Source organism: Eriocheir sinensis, chromosome 6, assembly GCF_024679095.1.
Source record: "Eriocheir sinensis breed Jianghai 21 chromosome 6, ASM2467909v1, whole genome shotgun sequence".
Lineage (NCBI taxonomy): Eukaryota > Metazoa > Arthropoda > Malacostraca > Decapoda > Varunidae > Eriocheir > Eriocheir sinensis.
The window spans coordinates 21403555-21425826 of NC_066514.1; the positions used below are offsets into that span (position 1 = coordinate 21403555).

Consider the following 22272-nt stretch of genomic DNA (forward strand, 5'->3'; position numbering starts at 1 on the left):
TTATGCCGTACAAAGCTGTTTATCATTTCTTAAGTTATATACACTGTACACTGTACAGTGCGAGTAGTACGGTGCGCAACTATACGTATAGTTTGGTCAACATTTTCGTTTTTTTTATTTTTTATTTTTTTTTATTCGAATTTCGGATCTTTCAGTCACAGTGAAAACCGGGGACATTTCCGGGGACAGCAGTAGCCGGGGACAGGTCACTGAAAACGGGGACTGTCACCGGAAACCGGGGACGTCTGATCACCCTAGGATAGCACGGGTTGATCTGGAGAGATCATTACAAGTATTATATATACAAAAGGATTGTTGCATTTATTAGCCAAGGCAATGGAATGAATTTTGTTACCGCCAGACTGACAACAGTATGTTTGACTATACCTCCAAGCGGAATATTGGGAAAATATTTATCCTCCCGAATCTAATATGGCGTTAGGGTAAGTATATGTATGAGGTGAGGTGTATCTGGAACGAAAGGTAAGAACAAATATATATAGTGGCCTTATGATTACTGGTGCGTTTATTTTCATTGGTGTACCTTATAATATATATGCTTCAGGGACGTATTTCCTTCTTTTAAATAATACTGCCATGCTATACAAGGCTGTGATTTTTGCAGTATTCTACTTTAAGGACTATTTACTCTATAGCTCTGTATTCATTCCCATCTAGTGCTGGGGCAATGTATTTCTCCGTCCCTGCATTTTATTTTCTTCTTGTCTAGGTATATGGGGAGGCCGGCCGGTACCCCCCCCCTCCCTTGTTGTTCATTCATTCCTACCATTGTATCTTTTTAGTTTCATGGTGCGCCTACACATGTATTACTAGTTATAGAATCATATTCTGCCCTGCCTGGGGATTGGGATGGTATGTTCCTCCCTTCTCCCTAATTGTTGTTTACCTGCAACAATAAACTATCAATCAATCAATCAATCGTTCTTTTTAATTAACTACATAAAACGGATTGGAAATATAGTATTTTTGAGTCATGAAGTGATTCTCCTCAATCACCAGTCTATCTCTCTGTTATGCCTGTCAATAGCAGTTCCGTGATTAATATAATTGTAGCCTAGCTATTTCAAAGCTAGTCAAGTCTAGACCTTTGGTAGACATTGAGATTGATTGACTGATTGATAGTTTATTGTTGCAAGTAAACAGCAAAGGGAGCATGCCATCCCAACCCCCAGGAAGTACAGTGTGATTATACAACTAATTAAAATTAAGGATACATGTGGAAGTACATTAATGAGATAGAGTGGGATTTTATGTGGGGAATCCCCACGTACACGATCACCGTGTAGTGTGAGCTCCTACAGGATATACAAGGCCGCGAGGAGGAGGAGCAGCCCCGGTGACGGATGTAGTAGCTACCTGTCGGGCGTGCTTGAGCAGGTGTGCGCGACTTAGTGCTCCTTATGCCAACAGATCTCCTTCTACAGAGGGTATTGGCTGTTATTATATGTCCACAATGGTGTTCGTAAGTGTACTCATGTTCTTCATAAGTATGCTGTGATCACGAGTAGGATACACAAGACATAAGAAATATCTATATAATTGTGTACCGAGTTACCCTGTGACCTTGAAAAAGTTGTAACAGGTGCGTCTTAGAGCTCTATATATTCAAGGACTTCTCTTGGAAAGAATAATATGACACTATTAAAATAAGCCACGATAATGAAGTTTTTGTTGAAAATTATATATGTTGTTCGATTACTTTGGTGTTGAGAGCACTTCTTCTTCTTCTTCTCTTGACCTGTGACGCTTTGTATCGCTTCTTAGGTCCTCCTCCTTTCGTTCCTCTTTTCTTCTTTTTCACTTACTCACACTTTTCTTTTCAGTATCATTATTACTTTCCTAAGCACTTGATCCTGCCCGCAAACCCTGGGCTAGAACGCACCAGGCCACGTGACCCGCGGCAGCCACTCAGCGGCCTTGTTGTGATCTTGTTCCGGGAATAGCGTTTAGTCATCTGGACCAAAATACAGTGGAGTACACTTTTATTTCTCTATAATATCGCGTGGTATGGGACTTGACCGTTCAACATGAATTAACAAGTGTATATATCAAGGAAGCGGCCTCGCCCCAAGGAGGTAAGAAGGGACCGACGAGCGGGAGGATGGAAAATGTATGCCATTCAAATAAGCGAGGAGGAAGCAGGCGTGTTAGCCCTGTCTGCTAGGTGTGTAGCCACCACCAACATTACCACCTGACACTTTAAGCAGAACACATGCATAGTTTCCCCATAAACATCATTGGTTTCATGTCACTTCACACCCCATGACGCCCATCACAACCCAAGGAAATCAACGTTGCTCGATCAATGACACGACCAGTAAGTATCTTTTATTCGCCTGGTTGGCCACCTCTGGCTTCATCAGACACTCCCTTACTAATTTGGGATATATAAGTAACAACCCGTCTCCTAATGCCGTATCAGGCTGTTTGTTTCTGGCTGTTTTGGTGTCTTTTTAATGAATCTGATAACATCACTTTGGGAATCACTAGTTTCCTGAATTTTCCTACCTCTCTCCCCTGCCCCAAAACTAGTGGCAATTATTAATACTCTGTTTGGTACATATGGAGAATCACTACGCGCCTCCAATATTGCTCCCACGGCATTACTAGCCTTTCCAAGCTATCACATACTGTTGTGTTACTCTAGTTTTACTGGCGCATCAAACATATACTGTGTCTATAAGTGATGATAAGGAATAACAGATAATATTCCTCTCCCCTTCAACAAAATCAAAACACCTGGTAGTGGGGAGGGCTATGAAGACCAGGGAAACTGTGGGGTAAAAACAGCTATTGCAATGATGCTGTCTACCTGAAATGAAGCGTTTCTGTGCTGTACGTACGACAAAAATATATATTTTGTAATTAAAGCCACCAATGGCTGCGCCCTGTGGGCCATCGCTATTTTGAGGCGACACTGCGCATGATCAATAAATGCACGAAACTTCTCTCTTGCTGAGGGATCGAGTATTAAATGTAAGAGATTCCGGAGTTCAGTTCAAGTAGTTGGCTTGAGAGGCTTTTATGTTGGTTTCATATGTGCAACGAGTATAATAGGCGTCGTGGTCAGCTGTTTCTTGGCTTACCCCTGCACGGGTCGCCATTCGTCAGTATTTGAAGAGAAGAAATGGCGGATGGACGAGGTAGACATTCCGTCCAGTAAAGCTAACCAAGGGGGCACAGCCCCCCTTGGTTAGCAGGGGGGTTGAGGGGGGGTAAAGCCCCCGTTAGCAGGTTGTACAGTTCGGTTGGAATAGTTTAAATATACTCCCTCACTCAACCCCCCCGACTTCCCACGGGTCCCCCAAGATCGTTGGGGGAAGGGGATTAATTCATCCTTTTTCTTTACTTTTTAGAACTTCCGCCTTCATATTATGGTTAAGGGACATGTATTTAGCCCCTTAACCATAATATGGAGGCGTAATATTGTATTTAGGAGGCGCGGAGTGATTCTCCACAATTACCCTTTGTTTTTTGGATGACACTATTCTTTTTATAGATTTGTTCTGTTTAAATGAATCTCATTTCTTTCCCCCCAAAATCTTGGGTTTCAGCTAACACCACCTCCAACCCTGAGATGTTAATGACATCTAAAAAGAGCACACATCAAATTAATGTAGAATGCATCAAAAACTATTTGATAAAAATAGTTTTGTCCACTGTAATGGTAAGAATATTGATATTTACTTACCCATTTACCACCAGTGACAGCAACAGCGTAGTGCAATGCATCCGTGCGGGAAGCGTATTGTGCATATTTATTGTGAACATTTATATATGTCAAATCTAACTTACCTGATCTAACCTAATTTAACGCATCAACTGCCCAGTCAGGCAGATGCTTATTTAACCCTCTAAAGGACGAGTGACCAGCAGTCGGAAATACTGGTGGGCTGCATAAAAGGACGAGTGTCCTGTGTGCGGACGCCTCTGTTTTCTTTTCTATCCTTTGTCTCCTCGTGACCTTCACTATTGTTCTTAATCTGAAATACATGGACAACCTTAGGCCTAAAAACACGCATTCATAGGCATAGAGGCTTATTCACACGTATATTTGTGATGTATTAAAGACACTGTCATGGATAATCTAGTGAGTTTTTCGTGTCCAGTGACAGTGAATGGGATGCGGACGATCCACAGGTTTCATTGTCAGATTCTTTCTGACGATGGTATTTTGCCTCTAGGATTCACTTCATTCCCCATCAAGCCACCAGGCCCTTGTCCAGCTGCCCCGCCCACTCATAAATTCTCTGATTCAGATGATGACGACACCCCAGTACATAGGACTCATCGCACCACCTCAAAATCAGGTGCTAAAAGCTGTGGAAAGTTCCAAAGCCGCTGAAGTATGCTCTATGAAATTTTTTGTCCGATGAATATGAAAATTTGGCTTATTTTCAGTATCGTAATTTCTAGAGTAATTACAAAAATAATTTATAAAAGGTTCGTACCATTCTGGAAAAACTTTTTCAAATGAGTTTTTATGAGAAATGTACGTGAAAAACAGCTGTTTGTGTTCTCCGGAGGCACCCCTTAGATTTTTTTTTTGCGTCCTTTAGGGGTTAAAGCTCTGTGCACTGAGGCAAGTACACCGGGTATTCGATATATGCGAGTTCGAAATATGCGAATTCGCTCATATGCGACTAACCTAAATGTGCCAAGAATTCGTTAAATATGAGAAAAATTCGCTATTATGCGAGAAGTGGTGCTGGTGTGACTGGTTGGTAAGGTATGGTGGCCGACTCGCACTAGAGGGCGGCGGGTGCAAATGTTCTCCCACACTTTCTTCGCCTATAATTAACCTTTTCCTCCCTCTGATCCTAAAGTTAACCCTAAGGTAGCTAATTATCAGCTTAAATCATAGACTTTGTGTGTGTCTCCCCGGAAGCAATCAGCAGCTCTGGGCTTTATTATTGTGAAACAGTGCCGGAATAAATAGTTAGAGGGTTCGAAAACAGGTCGTGGAACATAACCCCCTATAATTAATGGGATGGTAGGTTCGATATATGCGAATTCACGTTATGCGAGCTTTTTGCAGAACATAACCCTCGCATATAACGAATACCTGGTGTAAATTAGGGGGTCTCGTTCTGACTCCATATCTCTGTAACTATGCCTTTCCTTGGAAAGAAAGCATATACCATATGACTAGCTTCTTATTCTTCTTTGTCTGGACATCTTTTGCCACTTCTGTGTGGGGTTTGTGTTTCTGACAGCTCTCCTCCACCAGGCCCAGTCATACACATTGTTCTCTGTTGTTTTCTCACAAGTCCTTTTTGAAGTCCATCCACCTTCACTTCGGTCTGCCACTCCTCTTGCCCTGTGCCTCTTATCTCCATCATTGTTCGGGCGGAGAGGAAAAATTTGGGCGGCTTTTCTGATACCCTACGCCCCTGTCCACCCAGCAGTGAGTGGGTACCAGGTATTAATTGGAGGTTGTGTCCCGCCTCCTGGGATCTGTTCCCTTCTCCAATAATTCCTTCCCCTTCTGTCTCTCTCTGGCATATAACCACAGAATTTGTGCCGACTAAACCAAACTGTCCAAACTATCCATTACTGTTCTCCCCACATATGTCTTTTCTCAACTCTTCACATGGTCACATCCCTGCAGTCTTTTTTCAGTAAATATTTCCTTTATTAATGCTTCCTATTTATGGTATTTTCTCCTCCACTTGACGGTATAATAAATTTGATAAGTTCATGATTTGAGGCATCATTTGTTTTGCGAGTGAATGGTAATCACAATATGACCATGACAAGTGGATAAAGGTTAGTATATTATTCATGTGCCAATTTCTCATTTCTTGCTTAACTCTGGAATAGTAGCGTTGTCAACCTCACATGCTTAGTAGCGATGTCCAAAATCCTGGACAAACTTTGGGGGTAGAAATATACATATAGGAATGGTACAAAGTTATTTTAAAAAATTTCACTTAAATTAGATGTAATTCTTAACCCAGTAGCAGCGAGGATCATGTTTCTTAATGGTCCCTCCAAGCGAGAAAAATGAGAAAAAAATCACCCCTCACACAAACCATTTCATAATATATATCAGAGCATTTGTGATCAGTTTACATATCATCTATTTTTTGGGGTTTATATCATGGCACAAATTTGGCCCGTCGCTGCTACACGGTAAAGCCACAGATTTGGCCCATCGCTGCTACACGGTAATGCCACAGATTTGTCCCGTCGCTGCTACACGGTAATGCCACAGATTTGTCCCGTCGCTGCTACACGGTAATGCCACAGATTTGTCCCGTCGCTGCTACACGGTAAAGCCACAGATTTGTCCCGTCGCTGCTACACGATAAAGCCACAGATTTGTCCCGTCGCTGCTACACGATAAAGCCACAGATTTGTCCCGTCGCTGCTACACGATAAAGCCACAGATTTGTCCCGTCGCTGCTACACGATAAAGCCACAAATTTGGCCCGTCGCTGCTACACGGTAAAGCCACAGATTTGGCCCGTCGCTGCTACGCGGTAAAGCCACAAATTTGGCCCGTCGCTGCTACACGGTAAAGCCACAGATTTGTCCCGTCACTGCTACACGGTAAAGCCACAAATTTGGCCCGTCACTCCTTCCGGGTTAACTCTATGAACTAGATGTATTTAACTAAAACAACATAACATTATAAAAAAATAAAACAAAAAATATGTAAAGATGACAAAAAATCCTACATCCTTGTAATCTTTTCACCACTGCCAGCCACAGTGTTGTCTGATGGTAATGACTTCTGCCACACATGAAGTCCAGATGTGCCCCGATATGCTCCAGCCTCCCTAAGCCTTATGCTGCACAGGTTCCTTTGTGCCATGCTGATGAAAAAAGGCTCTGTTTTAGAAGAAAAAAAAAATAATAATGTTCCCTTCCTTTTTTTTTTTTTTTTTTTTAAATTTTTTTTTACATCTTCGCCTGTGGTGCCGGTAGTCTTGTTTTTGGAGGGGCCTGATGGTATGGCCCAGCCCGTTGTGGCGCAGGTTAGTGTTTATAATGGCTCATGCTGCCCTTCTGGAGATCATCTTTAATCCTAGAATCTAGAGTCCGGGTTGATGGGTGGTCTTCTGGACAGCATGTGGGTAGTTTTAAGCCACTCAGCGGCGGCTGAAAAATCCCAACTTGGTGGCACCGGGCGGGGATTGAACTTGCGTTGTCCTGAACGCGGCGCCGTCACACTATCCACTCAGCCACCGCCTCCCCGTTCCCATTCCCATTCTCGTTGGTGATGCCTGTAGGACCTGTAATGTTGAGATAATTGATATCTAGGGCATCTTGGCAGCAGTGCAGTGGCAAGACAACCAACCAGGGCATCTGAGCAGCAATACCACACTTTTATCTGCCTTTTCTTTTACGTTCTCCGTTTTCCTTTGTGTGCTCTCTCTCTCTCTCTCTCTCTCTCTCTCTCTCTCTCTCTCTCTCTCAGCGATATCTTGGTGTGTTGGGGGGTGACAGGCGAGGGTAGCTGGCCGTCTGCGTAGGCAACACGAACGACGTGGGTCACTTGAACTACCCCCTCGCTGCTTCCTTTCTTTTCCCGTCTGATGCGTAGTAGAGGGTGCTGAGGTGGGCTGATGTTGGTGTGAGGGCCCAGATTGGGGTTCACTGGGGTCAGTAGTGTGGATGGGTGATACTGGGGCAGGTGGGTATATGCTGGGAGGTAGATATTTGTTAGGTGTGGCGGTGGCTGAATGGATAGTGTAACGGCCCCGCATTCAGGAGGACGCGAGTTCAATCCCCGCCCGGTGCCACCAAGCTGGGATTTTTCAGCCGCCGCCGAGTGGCTTAGAACTACCCACATGCTGTCCAGAAGACCACCTATCAACCCGGACTCTAGATTCTAGGATTAAAGATGAGCTCTGGGAGGGCAGCATTGGCCAATGCAAGATGGCGCCACTATAAACATTCGCCTGCGTCAGAACGGGCTGGGCCAACCATCAGGCCCCACCGGGAAGAAGCCTTTGACCGACCATCAGGAATTTAGGATCCACCGGGAAGAAGCCTACCTGTGCAATAGGCCACGACGTAAAAAAAAAAAAGTAGTTGGGGCCTGATGACCAGAACGGCAGTGACAAATTTACGACATTTGAAGGTCACTTTGATCTTCACCACCTCTCTCTTTTACACTGTCATCATTCACACTATTGTACGTTTCCTTTTCACTTTCCTGTTGCAGCTCATCCATATCACTGTCAAGCAGAAGCATCACTTCCTGTAAATCACAACTTTTGTCCGGATCGTATTTCCCCTTAACCCGTGGGCTTCGGCAATGGGAAAGCCGAGAAGTGGCCGAGAAATGTCAACATTACACTGCATTTTGAGACTAAGAAAAGAGCATGGAACATATATCAGAGTACTCCTCTCGTAACCATAAAGCTGTTAAAAATATTTACTTATACTCAAACTCCATTCTTTTTGTGTGGTGTTTGTTACAAAATAACAGTCTAGTGATGCATGGCATCTAGCCGAGTTGCTTGTTGTCTACTTTAGAGAATTTGACAAGTGATTACTGTATGGATAGCTAAATCAGTCTGCCATGACCTTACAGCACCACCTACGACAAATAAGCCCACCTCAAGATCAATCACCCACCACAATGACCCTGGGCATGCATGGTGGGTTGCTCTATGCCGCCACCGCCTGCAATTAGCTTGAATTAGGCGTTTTGAGCCGAGCCCCATACGGGGTCTGCCGTTTCAGCGGACCGACTTGTGGGAGGCCTAATATGGGTCCGCCGACGCTGCCGGGTTAACCGATGCCATTTTAAAGAAGGTTTTTTTTTTTAATCCTGAATTTTTTTTTTTCCTGGAAAAAAATTGACACATTACAGGATATGTTTCGTAGGTACACTCACAAGGCACAAATTTAGTAGCGTTGTACAGAATACCGGACAATTGACTACAGCAGATGAAAAAAAAATGGGAGCAACACGAACACACAAAGGACAGAGTACAAACTGAGATGTCATGTCAGCCGAGGGCCGTAGGCCTTGGAGCGTCTAATCCACAATGCAAAGTAGGCCCAAATTTGGAATCCCGGACAATACTACTATTCTAGGGTTGACCAGCTGTTCCTCTGTTATCAAATATATTTTTTACTTACCATATTTGACGGCTTATAAGACGCATGGGCTTATAAGACCCCCCCCGAATTTCAGCTGTCATTTGAAAAAAAAAATAAATGGGTTTGAAACACGAGTGTCAGGTGAAGATTTTTCGCCCAACATTGGTAGCCCTGCCCTCTGTCAGGTCATTATTAACCCGGTAGCAGCAGGGATCATGTTTCTTAATGGTCCCTCTGAGCAAGAAAAATGAGAAAAAATCATCACTCACACAAACCATTTCAAAATATATATCAAAGCATTTGTGATCAGTTTATGCATCATCTATTTTGGGGGGTTTATATCATGGCACAAATTTGGCCCGTCGCTGCTACATGGTAAAGCCACAAATTTGACCCATCGCTGCTACCGGGTTAAAGTTTCACATGTATTCAGATCCTTATCAAATCCCAACACTTTACATTTAAAACCCTTAACATTTGCTGGGACCTGCCAGAATTGGTCCTTTTTATTGACTCAAGGGTACTGCTTTGAGATGTAAACAAACATGGCGGAGGCAGCGACATTCAGAGGGGTAACGGGTATGAAGTTTGTGCATCATATTTCTTTACTATTATTATTATTCATAAGTCTAGCTGTTGTAATATTCTAGTACATTTTTAAAACATAAGGAAGTGTGACATTTCAAACTTGAATGTGCTTCAGTGTTTGTCAAACACGTATGTAAAGTAAGAATGTTAAAAGTAAAGCACTTGTAAATATCGAATGATAACCTATCTTATCAATATCTCATCAGTATTATCCATATATTGTTTGTGTTTATCAATCAAACAAAGTTAAGCAGTTTTATGGAGAAGGTCTTTCTTACCTCAATGATCCCTGTCTTTTTTTTTTTTTTTTTTTTTTTTTTTTTACGTCGCTACCTGTTGCGCCGGTAGGCATCTTCCTGGTGGGGCCTGATGGTCGGCCCAAGGCTTCTTCCAGGTGGGGCCTGATGGTCGGCCCAGCCCGTTCTGGCGCAGGCGAGTGTTTATAGTGGCGCCATCTTGCATTGGCTCATGCTGCCCCCCGGAACTCGTTCTTGATTCGCTTGGACGTCTTCCTCTAGAGTTCGGGTTGATGGGTGGTCTTCAGGACAGCATGTGGGTAGTTTTAAGCCACTCGGCGGTGACTGAAAAATCTGAGTGGTAGCGTGGGGATTCGAACCCGCGTCGTCCATCACGCGGTGAATGTGGGCCCAGTACTCTACCAATTCGGCCACCGCCTACCCAAGAACTACTAAGGAAACTTAGCGTGTCTTGCGTGTGTTGTCAGGTTTGGTGCACAACCATCCACTAGTTTGTTTAGGTACAAGCATTAAGTCACTTAATTTTCTTCCTGACTGGTGTCATTTTATATGAAATAGTGGTAAGTACTTCTTCTGTTATACACTGTTACTTTAGAAAAGAGTTGTATTATGAAATGGTTTGTGTGAGGGATGATTTTTTCTCATTTTTCTCGCTTAGAGGGACCATTAAGAAACATGATCCCCGCTGCTACTGGGTTAATTGATTGTGACCATTTATAAGTTAATGAGCCTGCAGCCAGTCATTGTCTCGAGTAACAGTTGCTATTACTGACATCCAGGTTCCTTTCCAGGTGTTGGAGTCATGGCCGACCCAATGTTTGTAGCACGGCGCAGCAACAATCAGGTGACTCTCAACATCAGTGACGTTAGTAAGTGTCTTCTACCCTCTCCATAGCAAGTATCATTGTAGACCACCACAAGTCCCTATAAGGGTTGATCACAACAGTTTCCTTGCATTGTTATCCATTACTATCTTTACTCAGGCTTCATTGTCCTTACACTTTCACCCATCATGTCTCAGGTATTATGACAGCTTCTCTCCCATATCATTGTGTAGGTAATTGCCACTTTGCAAATGTTTACGCAGCAAGAATCACATTGATGATGGTTGCATTGTACTATCCTTTGCTCACCTAACAAATTATGAAGTTCACTGGACCAAATTAATTTCTCAAGGCAATTTTAAATCGAATGTGTTCTTGGTCCTATTTTCACCTATTTCCACGCTGACTGCTCTTCTGAACTTGCTAACTGCATGCCTCCCCCCCTCCCGCGGCCCCGCTGCACATGACTTTCTACTCATTCTCATCCCTATACTGTCCAAACCCCTTATGCAAGAGTTAACCAGCATCTTCACTCTTTCATCCCTCACGCTGGTAAACTGGAATGATCTTCCTTCATCTATATTTCCTCCTGCCTACGACTTGAACTCTTTCAAGAGGAGGGTATCAGGACACCTCTCCTCCCGAAATTAACCTCTCTTTCGGCCACCTCTTTTGATTCTTTTTTGTAGGAGCAGCGAGTAGCGGGCTTTTTTTTATTATTGTTTCCTTTTTTTGTGCCCTTGAGCTGTCTCCTTTGTTGTAAAAAAAAAAAAAATCAGCTGACTCCTGCCAACCACCCTCCTCCCTTTCCTGCTGCCTTACTTATCATCTCCTTTACTACAGTGCCACTAATGGTATAGAAATTAGATATTATTAACCCCTTCCCTACGGCTGGGCCGAGAGCATGGCTGAAGGCATGTCCAGGAATGCCGCCCGTGCCAGTTTTGAAACGGCACCATTGAATATACCTAGATTTAAGCCATAAAACTAAACATATTCATCATGTATTATGTATTAGCATAAGGGGAAACATAAATTCACTAATAATTTTGAGATGGACACATAAACTTATAAGAAACATGTAGTACCATATTGATCATTTATTTATTCACATTTTAGTATAGGCTTGTGGGGAGAAATACAGGAGAGGAAAGGAATTAGAGTGTGGAGCATAAAATAATCACTTCACACAAGCTTGGACATACGGCTGAGTGATGGGACGGGAATGTATTATCTTTTCGCACCGGCTTCTCATGGAGAGCCTATGTATTTCTCCTACCAAAATTTTTGTCAGTTGTTTATTTGTTTGTGTGTGTGTGTGTGTGTGTGTGTGTATTTACCTAGTTGTGACATACGAGAAAAGAGCTACACTCGCGCTGTCCCGTCTCCATATCCGCTCTTATCCAACTTTTCCTTAAAATCATGAATGTTTCTTGCACAAACCACCTCCTCCTCCAGTCTATTCCACAGCTCAATGCTTCTGTTTGGGAAGCTAAACTTTTTCACATCTCGCCTACACGTGGTCGCCCTCATCTTCTTCCCATGTCCTCTTGTTTCTCTCTCGTTCCACACACACAGGTCCTCTCTGTCTAAAGGCTCCACCCTGCTCGCCACCCTGTACACCGCTATCAGGTCTCCTCTTTCTCTTCTCTCCAGGGTTGTGAGCCCCATGCTATTGAGTCTCTCCTCATAAGTCCGATCTCTAAGTTCCAGTACCATCTTAGTTGCCACTCTCTGCACTCTTTCCAGCTTCCTTATGTTCTTCTTTTTGTGAGGAGACCAGACCACTGCTGCATACTCCAACCTTGGCCTTATCATTGTAACTATTATTTTCTTCATCTCCTTGTCCAAATACACAAATGCCATCCTTTTGTTCCTCAGCAAATTCATAGTTTGTCCCGTTATCCTGTTGATGTGTTTGTCCGGTGACATGTTCTCTGAGACAGTCACTCCCAAATCTTTTTCCTCCATTCCTCTGCATATTATCTCACTTCCCATCTTATAATCATATTCACATCTACCACTCCTACCAAACTCCATTTTTTTACATTTCCCAAGGTTGAACTCCATCTGCCATGTACCACTCTACTCCCATATTCTATCCAGGTTCCTCTGCAATGCCTCACAGTCCTTCACATCATTGACTCGTCTCAATAGCTTTGCATCATCTGCAAACAAACTCACATAGCTGGTCACTCCGTCCACCATATCATTTATATAAACAGCAAACATTATTGACGCCAGCACTGAACCTTGTGGGACCCCACTCATCACAGGGCACCAGTTGGAAACCCTGTCCCTGATTATCATCCTCATTTCCCTGTTAGTTAAGAAGTCCTCGAGCCACTTAATCAGTCCATCATCCACTCCACCCGTTTTTAATTTTCCAAATTAGTCTTCTGTGCGGTACTTTGTTGAATGCCTTTTTCAAATCCAGGTACACTCCATCCCCCCAGCCTTCTCTCTCTTGTAATAAATCTGTCACCCTTGAGTGATAACACAACAAGTTGGTGACACAAGATCTCCCTCTCCTGAATCCAAACTGACAATCCGAGATAATTTTCTCACTTTCTAAGAAATCCGACCACCTGTTTTTAACCAGCCTCTCACATATCTTCGCAACCACACTGGTGAGTGATACCAGTCTGTAATTTCATGGGTCCTCTCTTAAAAATTGGTACTATGTTTGCCCTCTTCCAATCCTGTAGTACCCTTCCTTCACTCAGGGAGGCGCTCATCATGGAGTGCAGTTTCTCTGCAAGTTGCTCACTACATTCTTTCAGGATCCACCCTGATACTCCATCCGGCCCCGTCGCCTTTCTCACATCCAGCTTGTTCAAGCTTTCCTTGACCTCCTGCACCGTTGACTGTATCTCCTGCATAACCCTTCCTCTTTCCTGGCCCGGTGGTTGTACCAATTCGTCTTCCTGTGTGAAAACTCTATGAAAACTGTTGTTCATCACTTCTGCCATCTCTGCTGGGTCCTCATATGTAGTTCCATCCATTTTCAGTTTATCGATTGTTTCTCTATTCTTTAATTTGCCGTTCACATGTCTATAGAATAGTTTGGGTTGGTCTTTGCACTTGTCGATTATATCTTTTTCATATTTCCATTTTTCTTCTCTTTTAATCTTTGTATATTCATTCCTTGCTTGTTTGAAATGATTCCATACTTTCACACGACCATAGCGTGTAACGAAACACATGAGAAATTAATCCAGACAAGGAAAGGTTTTGCCGGCGCCGGGTATCAAACCTGCAACCAGTTAGATGGGAAAGCCTCTCCTTAACCCTTAGATTACAGCGATCGTATATATAAGTGTGTTACCACACGCCCCACCTGTTTGGGGATCATATATATAATCATCACACTCTACGCTCCCTACGTTTCAAATATACCGCCAGTTCTTGACTCAGAAGAATGGTGGAGGCATCTGGCACCCGTACACACTCTCATTTGTCTCAGTGCCACAGATCATTTTCCACTTTTGTTTGGAATACATCTGTCATGTCTCGTGACACGTCAGCAGTTCCTCTGCTCCGGGCAGAAGTAGAGCGCGGGCGAATCAAAGTGACAGTGACTCTGATGACTGCTATGGTAGTGACATTGACAGAGGAGGGAGGGGCAACTAGGTAGAGAGAGAGAGAGAGAGAGAGAGAGAGAGAGAGAGAGAGAGAGAGAGAGAGAGAGAGAGAGAGAAAGTGAGAGCGAGTGGGGTGCTTCCACGCGACACGTCACGGCCACGAGAAAATGCTCATTATTTTCGGTTGTCATAACTTTTATTATTATTAGGAGAGAAGTTTTATTACTCCATCATATATACTAGATAAATATACAATTATTGCAAAGAAGAAGGACACCATTTTCACCTCTTTTAAATGTCTAAATTTTCCCCGTGCACACCATCCAGAGAAATACATTGCCACCCGTACTCTAAGGGTTAAACAGTCGGCCAAAGAGGTACCCACCTCACTGAGCGAGTTACTGGAGGCTCGCCCACAGGCGGGTCAGCTGCACCACATAGTCTTTCAAACAAGTCTCCTTTCTCAATTTCTTGCTCTGGCTTCTTAGTTGCCTCCCCGCTTCGGTCTTGATCAATTATTTCTATCCAACACATCCATTCCACTTGTATTCCTGTACAGTGCTATCAGGTCTCCTCTTTCTCTTCTTTCTTTTTTTTTATTTATTTTTTATTTTTCCCAAGGCTTGGGGCCTGATGGTCGCCCAGCCCAGCCTCTGGGGCGAGGCGAGGTGTTTTATAGTGGCGCCATCTTGCATTGGTGGTGAATGTGAGTAGACGCTACCACCAGTTCCTCCAATCTAGTCTCGCATAGCAGGCTTGATAGTTCTGGTCAAGGGTGTGGAGTCAGAGTGAGCTACTTTTGGCTGGAGTCGGAGTTGGAGTTGGTAAAAATACCTCCACCTCTGACTCCTTTATGTTATCATTTACCGTGTAATGTAATTGTGAGGGTTTTTTTTTTTTTTCTTTTTTTTGTGTGTGTGTGTGTGTGTGTGTGTGTGTGTGTGTGTTGCCTATAGTGCCTGTAGGCTTTCTTCAGTGGTCTCTTTGGCAATCCTAGTCCCATTATTGCCATGGTATATGACTGCTAGGCCAGTTTTACTACTTCGTGGGGAATCCTCACAAATTTGTGGGAGAAATCAGCTTTTGTGGGGCTCTTGTGGGCCGACATTTTAGACAAGCATTATGGGTTAACTTATTATGTGCAAAAATGTTATATTTCATGATATTTTGCCTGAGTAAATAATTCTGTAGATCGTTGAGATATATTACTAGACGACGTTGGAGAAAACATACCCAACGGCACATGAAACATCCTGTACCGAACGTGTCTGATTCCTGTGGTACTCATACGCGTCTCCACTCTATAGTCTCAGCCTGATTGAAGCTGCAAGAAACGCTTTACTGAGATAGACCGTGTCACTGACTGCCACTATTTTATTAAATTACATAAGGAAGATCATTGAATATTCCGCGATTATAGCAGTTAGCTGATGACAATGACGCACACATTAAGTGAAGAAATAGTATCGGCGAAGAGTGTGCAAAGTTTCAAGGAAAAGTTGGATAATTATAGATACGGAGACGGGACCACACGAGCGTAAGCCCAGGCCCTGTAAAATTACAACTAGGTAAATACAACTTGGTAAATACACACACACACACACACACACACACAAATGGAAGAAGTAGACAACGAGGAGTTACTACTAAAAGAAGAAATTACCGCTAGGAACACAAGAGGACATCTTTGTTGTGTCAGCGACTCGCAAGTGCAGTGCAGCAGTTCTTTCTTTAGAAAACTCCAACTCAAAGGAGTCATACTTGTCACCAACAGCATGGGCAGTCAAAGGAAGAGGAGGGAGGCAGGCGAGGCGAGGTGGTGGAGGTGAGGGGAGCGGCTGGTGGCGGGAGCGCAGGGCGGGGAGGGATGGTGGCCGACGCGGCTGAAGAACAAATTTAAACAAAATGAGAGCGTGTGCCTTTGCTGTTTCCGTGACCCACTAATGTATTGATAATTTTTTTTTTAAGGTTAGAGTAACAAAATCCCCAAAAGAGGCAGACTTTACCATTATCCAGGAAGATACCCCCCCTATTACCATAGTTTCCTATGGGGAAATTATGTTTAAGTAACGCAATTTTAAATAACGCGACATCTCCAGGAACGTAACCCTTGCGTTAATCGAGAGGTGACTGTATAGAATGATAAGAAATATAGAAATAGCATTCCACTACATGGATAAGGATATGATGAAAAAGATGATTACCACTATGATTACACCAAAGTTGGAATATGCAGAAACTGTGTGGTCTCCCCATAAGAAGAAACACTTGAAAAAACTAGAAAGAATACAAAGGATGGCAACGAAGATGGTTCCAGAACTGGAGGGGTTGTCATATGAAGAACAAAGGAACAAAGAAGAGAAAGGGGAGACCTAATACAAATTTACAAATTGTGGAATAAAATGGAAGAAGTAGATATTGAGGAGTTACTACTAAGAGAAGGAAGAAACACCAGCAACACACGAGGACACAGTAAAAAATTGAGAAAAGGAAGATGCTTGAGAGACATAAAAATATATAGCTTCCCACAAAGAAACACAGAGGTTTGGAATAGACTAAGTGAGGATGTAGTATCGGCTAAGAGTGTGCACAACTTTAAGGAAAAAATAGACAAGTACAGATATGGAGATGGGACCACACGAGTGTAAGCCCAGGCCCTGTAAAATTACAACTAGGTAAATACATCATGGTAATAAACGTGGGTGTTAGGGAGGTTAAAAGCAGTTGTAAATGAGATGGGCGGGAATTAGTTGACTGAGAGTGTGCTCGGCTTGCCTGTTCAAGAAATGAGAGGGGGCTTCGTGGTGCAGTGGTTAGCACACTCGGCTCACAACCGAGAGAGCCCGGGTTCGATTCCCAGGAGGAGTGGAAAAATTTTGGCGGCTTTTCCGATACCCTATGCCCCTGTCCACCCAGCAGTGAATGGGTACCAGGTATTAATCAGGGGTTGTGTCTCGTCTCCTGGGATCTGTTCCCTTCTATAATTCCTTCCCCTTCTGTCTTTCTCCGGTATATGACCACAGATGTTGCGCTGACTAAACCAAACTTTCCAACTTTCGAGAAATGAGATTCTTCTGGGAAACTGGTCCATTTTTTTATTCGGAAAGTACGTTCAAGAACTGATTTGCTCAAGATGAGAACCGTTTGACAACCAAGGCTCCATTGTATAGTATGACATATAGATACTTCACTGGATTGAAGGAGGTTAATCAGTTACTGTTTATTTGTTTGTGAATCAGGTGGCCAGTATTTTGAATGAGGTTCATATTTCTTTGGACTGAAACACTTGTATAAAAATAAAAAATCTCATGTCATGTGTGTTTCTAACCACACAGAACTTTGCATAGTTTTGCGTTTCAAAGTTTCCAAAGAAGAAACTGGTGCCTTAAATTATTGTTTGGTCAAAGTTTATGTGATTGTTTAATTGCTTTCATGCTATAAACTTTGAAGCATTTGAATTATTGACATTAATTATAAAATATTTATATTAGCTTCTGCTCTTCTAAAGTAATTTTTCTGGTTTGTCATTATGCACTACTAAGTATAAATTGTATTATCCCAATATATATTTTTGCTATATATTATATATATATATATATATATATATATATATATATATATATATATATATATATACAGGGTGTTTCATAATGTTCACCAAATTTGAGGGGTCTTCTATAGTAAAACTAAACATTTTTATTCTGTAGAGTATTCTCAGATAATGTTTCCTTCTTATTATGGAATGTAGCGGCTGTATTAGCAACACTGTAAGAGGGAGGCCTCCCGGTGATGGCATCCTGGTATTTGGCTGTTGGGCTTTCATTATACACCTAGATGACTACATCGTGTTGTGAAACAACAAAAACTTTGACATGGAATAGGGTTTTCATACATAAGTCAAGATTAGTGACATGTAGGAATTACTGATGTATTTCATACATAGCAGTGACATATGGCCTTCGCTGTGCGGTGCCTTACATAAATCACTCACCATACGTAGCTCAGTGATACTACCAACCTCGTGTTATTAAACATAGATCATTAGATCGCCTCATGTAAGGAATAATAGGTATATTTGTGTTTAAGTTTATTTTCTCCGTTATGATTTATAAGGGACCCAGGAAATGTTTCCGGAAGTTCAAAATTTAATATTTATTTAGCGTCCAGTATCCACGTAAGTAACATGTGTGTGCTTTATGTAGATAATGTTTATCTAACTAATACATGGTAACCCACAACATACATTATACATATTATAAATAATAAATGAGAATAAAACTGTAGCTATGGCAGGAACTAAACCGATCATAACTCTCACAACAAATGCTTCTCCATACAGAGGTTACATGACCATGGATATACACCTGGCATATTGCGAATGTCATTACATGCATCCTGGATACGAGTAAATCCTCCTCTCTATCAATTGGTGTTGCATACACTTGGGATTTCAGGTGACCCCACGAAGAAATCTATTTAAATCTGGTGACCGCTGGCCACGCTTATGGTACCGCCATGTGCAATAACTTTACCATGAAATGCGAGCTAAAAACATTATGTGTATTATGTGGGGCTCCATCGCATAAACCACGCTCTTCTGGCTAATGATATATCTTCCAGGTAGCCAGGTAAAGTGTTTTGTAAAAACTCAAGATTTGGCGTTTGGCCATTCATGGGAAGTACATGAGGGCCCAACAGACTATCACCAAGTATGCCACACCATACATTGATTGAAAACCTCTGCTGATGTCGTCTGTTCCACGTGGTATGTGGATTCTCGTCATCCCAGTAGTGCATATTATGAGTATTGAACATGCCTGTTCTGGTAAATGAGGCTTCATCTGTGAACAATACAGAATTGCAAAAGTTGTAATTATGTGCTATTTTATTTAAGAACCACTGGCTAAATTCTAATCGCCTTGGATAGTCACCAGGACACAATGCCTGTACCCTCTGAATATGGTACAATAACTGCTCATGCAGCGTTCTCCACACCGATGATGAACTAACCCCGCTAGTTCTGTGATTGTCAGCAACAGCGTTCAACACTTCCTCTTCAGTGTCTGGTGTGCGAACCCTCCGAGGTCTACCTGCATCGGGTCTGGTTGTGCGTAGATTGCCAGTCTCTCTCAGTCGTCTGTCTGATGATACGGTTGACGTCGTAATGGATATTTTGCTCCATACAACCGCTCTGTTTCTCTGCCGCACCCACGTGCTTCACCATAACACATCAGCATATCAACTTGTTCTGCGAAGGTGTACGATGCCATCATTTAAACCTGTGTAGGAAAAGTATGTGAACATCATTAATAATGCATGAAGCACATACCATACTGTGGTCGTAACACTACCCCATAACAATGCCTATCGCTGGTACTTATCACATGATAAAAGGAAACTTCTTAAGCATATGTAATCTCTTTCAAAATCTGACTTGTATGGTATTACATGTTCCAGTAAACAACTATTATAGTTGGCATCGATGAACCAGCAGAATTTATCAAGTGCTATTCTTACAATATTTATGCCAGTAATAATGTGGAGAATAGTAACGATTTTCAATGGAGAAACAAACCCACAGTATGCGATGGATTCATTTGTCCGATGCAGTGTCGGTGCTGTCTTGGTACAATAAGAAAGGACTGCTAACGAAACGTTCTATCATAAAATAATTATCACTCGTCATTTACTGTGGAATTTTTTCTACACTGACACTGTAATGTTAATGTACATACCTGCTAGAGAGTGAGGACCTGTGAATGAGCACTCTGACCACCACAACAGCAACTACAGCTCGGATTCGAGTTGCGTTCTAAGTGTCGAACAACGAACAAACCTTGATACCTGAAACGAGCTGATGGGTTAAAATTCTGTCGCAGGCTACGTCTCGCAGTGTTACCAACTACATAAATATGATATCTGCTATTTAAGCTTAGCCGCTAGAGGCTGCTCATTTGAAGAAAAAATGAATACATTACCACTGACAAAGTATCTGTGTTATGTATCACATCAGTAATAAGTCTGGGTGTCCATGGAATCTGTCCACACGCAGCTAAACGTCTGATATCCTTAATAATGTCGATAAAGACAATGTGTAGCAACTTATTATCTCCTAAATAACGCAATTTTAGACAATATAGTATATGATAAAATAGCTTAGTTTTCACCATAGAAGTGACCCTGAAAGTTTGGTGAACAATTATGAAACACCTATATATATATATATATATATATATATATATATATATATATATATATATATATATATATATATATATATATATATATATATATATATATATATATATATATATATATATATATATATCTGCTTATTTTCTTTTCTTTAATTTAACACAGTTTATTACCCTGATAAATTTTATCAAAAACTTTACTGGTGCCTCCCCGAACACCACAATTTCTTGGTGAACTTTAAGTTAGCAGAACTAATTTTAGTGGATGCTAATTGTTCTTTTGACAGTTTCCAAAAGTAGTGAAAGCACTAATCTGGTAGTGAAAAAGTTAGCTTCACTAATTAGTGTAACCATACCCACCAGTGTATACATCCAAAGGGTGTTGAAGGGATCCTTTGGTATAAACATTTCCATGCTTAGTGCTGGAGAAATTTGTAATTGTAATTTTCTTTCCACAGTTGACATTATTGGTCAGGATGCCCCCGAGTGTGCTGCTTCAGACATGTCAGTGTATGGCGGCTTGCAGATCGGTGGTGATGGCGCAGGAGCCGCCAGTGAAGCCAATTTTTCTACCCTCACTAGCCTCTCCAGAACTGATCCAGACATGGAAAGTAAAAGGAAAGCATATGTAAGTTGTGGAACTTGAATCCTTGGAGGTGTTTTGAGTGGGAGACTTTTAGAAAGCCCTCCTTTTGTCAGGTTCCAAATTAGACCATGTATAAGGGTGCGGCCACACTGCATGCGGTTTGCTGGGAGGGTAGAGGGTAGCGGGACGCCTAGCGGGTCAGAGGCAAGAACAAACACATGTTATCTAATACGAGTGGCCATACAGGACGCGGGTAATGGGTTCCCTCCAAGCTTACCCGCTACCCGCGTCCTGTATGGCCACTCCTATTAGATAACGTGTTTGTTCTTGCCTCTGACCCGCTAGGCGTCCCGCTACCCTCTACCCTCCCAGCAAACCACGTGCAGTGTGGCCACACCATCAGGAAAACCATGTATAGCATTTCAAGTACAGTATATACAGGGTAATGGCAGAAAATTGAAGTTTACCCTCCTTTACTCAAACTACCTATTTATTTATTTATTTATTTATTTATTTATTTATTTATTTATTTATTTATTTATTTTTTTTTGCCATAAAATGTGCCTGTTTAATTCTGAATGAAAGTGAGAGTTATCCAAAGCACTCACTAAACCAGTGTTTAATAAATGCATTACATACCTTATTCAGACGAAACAAGTTTGGGCATACATCAGATTCCGTCCCCTGATCAATGTCCACAACACCTGCTAGCTGGCCACACCTGCCATATTTCCCGTCATATAAAAGACACACTTTTTTTCAAACAAGAAGATTTGAAAAATAACCCTGTGTCTTATACCCTGATGGTTAGGTTTTGGTAGGCCTAGGGGTTATTGTTACTGGCACGAAACCAACACCCAAAACACGTCCGTTTGACACAACAGTTCCCAGATGTCCCCAGAATGAAATATGGTAAATCCTCTCTATATAATGGACTAATTTTGGGGGAACTTAGTCCATTAATGCCAAAAGTCCGTTATAAGCGGCGAAAATAAAAAAAAACGTAAAATAAACTGACGAACCTAATAAAGGGGAGGCGGTGGCTGAATAGGGGAGGCAGTGGTTGAGTGGATAGTGTGACGGCGCCGCCTTAAGGGAGGCGATGCAAGTAATTTTGATGAAAAATATCACTTCTGTGATAGTTATTATTTTAGA

The 22272-nt window shown here is 42.2% G+C and overlaps 1 protein-coding gene across 6 annotated transcripts in view; it reads left to right on the forward strand.

Moving 5' to 3' along the window:
* The first annotated feature begins 1322 nt into the window (after positions 1–1322).
* LOC126990052 (transcription factor p65-like) overlaps positions 1323–22272 on the forward strand; it is a 98837-nt gene continuing 77887 nt past the window's right edge. The window contains exons 1-3 of one of the 6 annotated variants that reach the window (XM_050848629.1): positions 1323–1483; positions 10721–10798; positions 20990–21159. In XM_050848629.1, coding sequence (XP_050704586.1) covers positions 10732–10798; positions 20990–21159 — 237 coding nt within the window. In that variant the 5' untranslated portion in view covers positions 1323–1483; positions 10721–10731. The other 5 variants (XM_050848640.1, XM_050848633.1, XM_050848625.1 and 2 more) reach the window with 5 other exon arrangements.